This window comes from Mercurialis annua, linkage group LG1-X (assembly GCF_937616625.2).
Source record: "Mercurialis annua linkage group LG1-X, ddMerAnnu1.2, whole genome shotgun sequence".
NCBI lineage: Eukaryota > Viridiplantae > Streptophyta > Magnoliopsida > Malpighiales > Euphorbiaceae > Mercurialis > Mercurialis annua.
In genome coordinates, this window is record NC_065570.1 from 881,416 (window position 1) to 889,075 (window position 7,660).

Sequence of the window (7,660 nt, forward strand, 5' to 3'; positions counted from 1 at the left end):
AACATGCTCTAAATTTCCGGTTATGAATCCCACCCTCTTCCAAAATGTTTATTTTGCAGCCTAATTTCATTTTTAACCCCAATCATTAACAAAAATTCCACATTCCATCCCTTTGTTGCTAAATTGTTACATATTTGTTATTCTTTTGGGACTTATGCTGTTGGAATTTCCATGTTAAGCCATCTTTTGCACATGCAAATTCACCATCTTACGCATGGAGCTGATTCTCTTAACTTGGAAACAACTGTCCCAACGTCTATAATTTAATCAGTACTAATATGGTGCTTATTCTTAACAAAAAGTTACAATTTGATACTTTGTCCTTCCATAGTTTATCAAATTTATTGATTTGAAGATCACTAAGTTCAGGGACGGAACCTCTAGCCCCGGCTGAAATCAATAGAAAATATAGATATTTTTTAAAAATTAGAGATATACTTAAAGATAATTTAGAATTAGATAGAGATTAAGTCCGGACTGTTGGAAAATTACTGGAAGTTAAATAAGGGTAAAAAAAATTCTAGTTCCGCAACTGACTAAGTTTATAGATAATCAATCACGAACATGAGAGCTGGTTTGTTAAATAAATTGGAAAATGTTAATTTTGGAGGCTAAATTACCAGCGGGTCTAAGCAAGAATTCATGCTTGAGCTCACTCGTTACCGAATTGCCTCATTCGCTAAGAACCGAGTCAACTCGGCCGAATCATTGCCCAAGTAAAAAAAATTACAAATAGGCTATAAGATTTTACGCAGTTTATCCATCGAACCCGGTTTGGCTCCACACAGCGTCCCTCACGCGCCTCAGATCACGGCCTTTAAGCGTCCTGCCTACGCCCTCAAACACTGAGGCGCCGCCCATTTTCTTACTCCTAGCGTATTCACGCGCCAGGTACTCGTGTGGGGGAACCATCTCCGAGTCACGGTCATCGAACCCATCATCAAAGCCATGCAAAGACTCAACTGAGTCAACTCGCAAAATCTTGCTCCAATCAGGAACGTTCACAGGTGCTGATGTGGCCATGTGTCGGGGAGAAGCTGCTGCCACGCTGTCATGCCCACGGAACTGCTGCACAATTCTCGACGACGCCGTTTTACCTGAAGAAGACTCTTCAAAAGCCAACGACAGTCCTCCCACGTGGTGCTCTTCCCGCGGGATTCTGCGGCGGCTCCTGATAGATATATTCCCATATTCACTCTCATTGTCGGCGCGTGAATTCCAGTCTCCATTTGAATTACTCATAATTTGCCCGTCATCATTTCTGTCGACATCATCCACCATGGACCAAACATCTTCCTCTCCAAGCTCCGATGAATCGGTGGAAATGGAAGTGTCATGGCCGTTACTGTAAGCGTAGCTGCCGAGTAACCGCTCGCTATGACTCGCCGTTAGCCGCCTCCCCTTGGCCATAACAGCCGGAAGAAAAAATAATCAATCGGAAAAAAGATGATTGAAAAATCAAATTGAATACATAATTTGATAAAAAAAAATAAATAATTAGAAAGAAGAGTGGATTATGTTAGGAGTCCATAGCTTTGGATCTTTTTCATAGGTTGAGTTTCGAAGGAGAAGACATGTATATATAAATAGCAGTTGGGGAAGAAGACTGGAAAGTAAAGGTTTTCAATTAATTAATTATAATATTTGGCAAAAAGAAATTAATTAATAATATTATTATTTTGTTCGCACGGATTTGATCTAATGGTGTAAGATCCCGTCATCTGGATATTACATTTCCGGTTCAAATCCCCACTACATCGAAATTGGGCTACTAGTTTTTATAGTTCGGATGTAGTCTATATTCCGAAATTTGAAATTAATTCTAGACTTCGGTTTGAAAAGTGCTTGTAAATAAAAAAATAATATATTAAAATTTTTTTGTAAACGCTTTCTCATTTTCAATTATAAAAAAAAAGTCGAAAAATAATATTATAGTTGCATTTCATGTGAATTTGGGGTTCATTTTGTCTGCATTTACTCACTCGCATAATAATTGTTTTTTTTTAATGTAAGGTGACGCCAGTATAGTCACCAAACTGTTGAAAATAAAAAAACTATATAGTAAAGTGGTCCGTGTATTTTATGCACCTGCTCTAAGTGGTCCGTGATTTTCACTTACCATTTGGCATTGTGCTTATTTGTCATAGTTTAGTGAGCTATAAAAAGATGAAGAAAGTGACTTGCTAATTTGGATATTATTTTGTCTTTTATTTTTAATTACGACAAAAACATCAATTTAAATCTCATATTTTCTTAATATTTTTAATATTGTTTCTCTAATATTTATGAGATACATATGATTTTAACTTGCTTTTTGTAGATTAAGATTTTTAATTTTAATCTTTCAAACATCCTATGTCAAAACACTTGCATAATTAATTCTGAAAGATCCAAATTATCGTTCTTTTAGCACTTAAATGACCAAACTGTGAATGGTCTCATTATTTCTAGCTTAATTGTTAAATTTAATTTTATTTCAAATAAATTTTTTTAATAAAAAAAAGCATAAGTTGAGCCATAATTTACTTACTTTTGCATGAAACGTTTTCATGTATTTGTGGTTCATCCTAAGTTTTTTTATTTAAATGAAATCATATATATATTTTATAAGTTTTTCTAAAAAATACAAATAAATAATGATTTTTATGTGGCACAATTTGGATGTCATGTACATATAAAAAATTTGTCGAAATAAAATAAAAATTTAATAATTAAAATAAAATCAGTCATCAACATACAAAAGAGCGATAGTTTAAAGATTTTAAGATCAATTATCATGATCTCTTTTATGATTGATGACTTTTTTTATGCCATAAAGTTTTTTAAATTGTTTTTAAAAATTCACGAAGTTTTATTTTTATAAAAAACTAATTTTAGTTATTGACACAAATCATTTGACTGCTAGATTAAAATAAATTAATTATAATATTTTCCTTAGTTCGATTTCATGTTGTTGGTATAAGCTAATTTTTTGGAGGTACAATTGAGAAGGAAAAAACGCTCGTAAAAAAAATTTAAATTCATAATTTAACAAATAAATATCCAGTGTTTATATTATTTAAACTATAACTCATGGGTTGATATGTCTAATTTGTTTCTCATAAATATTATGTGGGCAAAGACATGTAATGAAGCTGTAAAAACTGTACAATTTAATAATTACAGCTTTCATCATTTTCTCTAAAATAATTTATTCAATATATTGAAAAATCGTTCATATAATTTTTATTATTATTAATAAAAAAATTAGTCTTAAAAAAAACCTGAGTCAAGAAAATTGCAGTTTGGCCTCGTCATAGTTCTCTTCCTCTAAATGGACCCACCATATAAAAAATTAATTAAATAAACTTTTTTCTTGTTTGACAATGGTAAATTGGCATTACACGCGTCCACCTTCCACGTGGGTATCCAAAAACACCTCTTCCTTTATGAATCACTTGATAGCCTAACACGTGTCTGTTATTAATTTGAAGCGAGTCCAATCTAGCCCATGTCACATCAGCCACGTCATCAGCTAGTGACTTCGGTGAATACTATATTTAAAAATATAAACGAAAAAACATAAATAATATAATATTAAAAAAAATATCACACTTATTTTAAATTAATATAATTATAGTTTTTGTATTTTTTTCTTTTATTGTTTATTTTTTATAAGAATTTATGATAATTAGTCAATTAATGATAAATAAATGTCATTAATAAAAACAATAAATAGAAAATAAAACCTATCAATTTAATTAGAGTATGTCCAAATAAATAGTTATAATTTTATTATTTTATCATTAAATATTTTAAATTTAAAAAGTGAATAATAATAATAAAAATTATGTTATTGTTGAAAGACTGAACGATGGTAACGATCATAATTTATTTTAAAGGGGACAGTGACCATAAAATAAACTACTGTAATTGTATGCTTAATAATTACTATGGATAAATTCTTAAACAAATTATGTTCAGTGGATAACATTTTGTAAATTATAAAATTATTGACATTATTTAAGTTTTATGTTAAGATCACTAGAGTTAAAAATAAAGTAATCCTTTAATGAAAATGGAGGAATTCTTATGTAGACTCGGTCTAGCACGTCATCCGTAGACTAACCTATCACATTATGACACGTCACTAAAATGATGGCAATCTTGTAAATTTGTTTTTTACTTATTTACACCTTTAAATAGTAATATTACAAGATTGCTATCATTTTAATGATGTGTCATAATGTGATAGATTTGATATACGGATGACGTGGTAGACCGAGTCTACCTAAAAATTTCTCATGAAAATGATCAGAAATTGATAATAGATAGGAGATGATTGGCACATTGGACGGCTGAGAATGTATAAGATGATGTGGTATATGGGCCCACACAAATATACATTTTGCGTGGGTCCTATAGAGTACTTGTTTTCAATGAAATAAACAGAGAAAACCTTATCTCCATTCACCATCATACATTTTTTGGTTTAGGTAAAAGGCTCACTTTGATTTTTGAAATTACACCGAAAGAATAAATAAGATTTTAAAATCGAAGCTGACTCATTTTAGTCTCAAAGTTATCTAAAATGGTTCATATCACCAGATACTAACTCTGTTAATTTTAAAATCGAAACTGACTCCGTTAATCGTCCAAAATGGTTCTAGAACAAATCCACTGGGTATGTTGGGTCCGTTCTATGATGAGGAATAGACCCACTGGGTTTGTTCTTCACCGGAGAAGACGAACGGGTTCGTCTTGTTCATCTTCTCCAATAAAAAAAATAAAAAAATTAAAATTATGAATCGATATGAGAAAAAACCGGCGGTGTTGTAGGAATATTTTAATTTTAGTTGATTTAATTAGTCTTAATTTTTTATTGATTTAATTGAATTTTGATTTGTTTAATTGGATTCCGAAATGTTTAATTAGATTTCGAAGTGTTTAATTGAGTTTCAATTATTTTAATGAATATTTTAATTTTAAATATTATTTAATTATATATATTTAAATGAAAAAGAGGGTATAAATAGTTGAAAAAATTAAAAAAAATATATAAAATATATAAGTATTTTAAATAGTAAGAATGTTTTTAAACCTTTTTTCTATATGCTACGTCATCATTAGATAGGAAAAAACTAACGGAGTCAGCATTCGGTGTAATTTGAGTCATTTTAGACAATATTAGAGGTTAAAGTGAACCAACTTCAATTTTAGGGGTTTATTTATTCTTTTGATCTAATTTTAGCGTTTAAAGTGAGTCTTTTGCCTTTAGTTTAATTTTATCAAGATGGAATTAAGGTAGAGCCAAGGATTGGAAACGGGGACCTTGGCTATTATGTTTTTGCTCAATTTGGAGTCAATCGCCTATAAAATAAATGATTTTAAGCTAGTAAAAAAATAGTAAATTCATAACTCTTTTCTAAAAGCATTAAGAGGTTTGATTCTTTGCCAAGAAATACTGTTGTGTAGTCTATTCAAATTTATTTTCTTATAACAATAAATAATTTTAAATATTTAATTTACATAATGTGTCTTTTTTGATAATGTTTATACATATTATTTATTAAAACCTTATATTGATTAAAATCTTAGAGTAAATATATGTAATTAGAGCACAAGTTATTTTAATTGTTTACGTTTTAAGTATGATCTAAAACTTTTTTAATACTCACTCACATTTTCATACTAAATTCATAATATGATTCATCAATTTATTGTAGAGAACAATTAGAATTAATTCGAGCCAAATTTAACCATTATGTAAACTATATAAATAAATTTAATTTATTATACATAATAATAGACTAGGTTCATAAATAAAATATAAATGAGTTAAAAGTAAAAAAAGAATGTCTAATCAGAATTAATAGACTATGGCCTCCAATTTGGACTCAGTATGTTAGTGTACCTATTTTGCAGCGAATTATTTGGAGAAGTGTAGGTGTAGGGTAGAGTGCCCTTTGTTGGGTACTATAATTGAAGGGTCCCACTTTATTATATTTTTGTGAGATGGGACCCATATTTTTGGGTTTTTGCAGTGACTGGACTTCTTCTGGGCCCAGCTCCACTTGTCAGTTGTGGAGCCTGACCCAATTCTAGTCCGAGAACCCTTGGATCTGCATTTGCAAATGCATTCAGTATCCTATGCTGACGTTATTGGATAGCCTTTTTTTTTTTTTAATCAACCCACTGCAATTTCTTACCTCAGTAAAAATGTATAAACATGCATATTCATCCATTATGCAAACGGTTAAATTGTAAATTTACAGAAAAATAAAAATTCGTCCCCAATGTTTCAAAAGCGACAAATTATCAACATAAAAAGACTTCATTATTTACTAATCACCGTCATTTTTTTCCGACTGATTAGGCCGACAAATGAAGCACTAATGTAGCGCCAAAATTTTGGATTGCAACAACTTTGTCGCTTGCGTCTTATGCACCAAAAAATGGAAAGTTGTTTTTGTTGACGGATGAACATTTTTTTATTTCGAATTTTTTTATCTGATTTTGTTTTTGTTTTTAGTGTTTTAAAAGTTTACAGATGAAAATCAATCAAATAAACTTTGTGCTTATATAGTATGAGAAAATATGATTTGGAGTTGTAGGGCATTTCCACTAACATAAAAATGGCAAAAAACACCATGTGACGTCCAATTAAGCTCAAATCATACAAATGGTTCAATTGGCGGCTCTAAAATATTCCATACATACATAAACCGTCCAATATCATAGGAACGTATCCCATAAATATATATATTTAATTTAATAATAACATATATAATTGATATATATTCATCTATAAAAAAACATCTTAAACATTGCATGATCCACCACAAATAACAATTATCACAATCATATGATTATTTTATGTGGAGGGGTTGCATGTAAAATAATCATCAAGAAGAATCGAGATTTGGTTTCAGACCGAACTTAATTTTTAGTTTATTTCTGATTTCTTGCAGTTTGAGTTTAACCTATCCTAATCTAAATTAAGAAAAAAATAACAACAATTCGAACTAGAATATATCTTGCCTCTTATAAATTTGCCATAGTTTGATTTCATGTCATCAAATTGTTAAATTTTTATTTATGAGTTATATACTCTAACGATATAATACAAAATCAAATTACACATTTTTTTATTTTTTTTATATATATAAAAGTATTATTAAAAAATTCAATTTTTTTTCTTAATCTAGATTCACTTACAAACGTATTGATATTCACTAACTGCTTAATGAGTTCTACGCACTACGTAGGCCATTTACAACACCGGAAATTTTTGAGTAGTCTCAATTCATACATTATCTATAAACTGAGACAATTATTTCAAAATACACGGTTAATTTTTATTTCTTGCAACACAAATATCCCAATTTTATATGTCATACATTAAAAAAGGTATACATATACATCAAATTCACTACACTATAATACCGTTTTTCATCTTCCTTTTTACTTTTTCAATAACAAAACTAAAAAAAATTGGTACCGTTTCGGACACTTCATTTAATCAAATGTTTTTTATTTCGAAAAAATGTCAAAAAGTTGACATTTTAAACACACAATTTTATTTTTAACATTAAAAAACTTAAAATAATAGAAATTTTTCGTATTTATTTTTAAATGTCCCGTATGGATTCTAAATTTAAATCTAAAATCTCTGAGAAAT

General features: G+C 29.4%; 1 protein-coding gene across 1 annotated transcript; it reads right to left on the reverse strand.

Annotated features, from left to right (window-relative positions):
• Nucleotides 1–524: 524 nt before the first annotated feature.
• Nucleotides 525–1,565, reverse strand: LOC126665886 (protein S40-6-like). Its single transcript, XM_050358819.2, has one exon. It carries the CDS (start codon nucleotides 1,408–1,410, stop codon nucleotides 757–759), a length of 654 nt encoding a protein of 217 aa, XP_050214776.1. The 5' UTR covers nucleotides 1,411–1,565; the 3' UTR covers nucleotides 525–756.
• Between the last annotated feature and the right edge of the window lie 6,095 nt (nucleotides 1,566–7,660).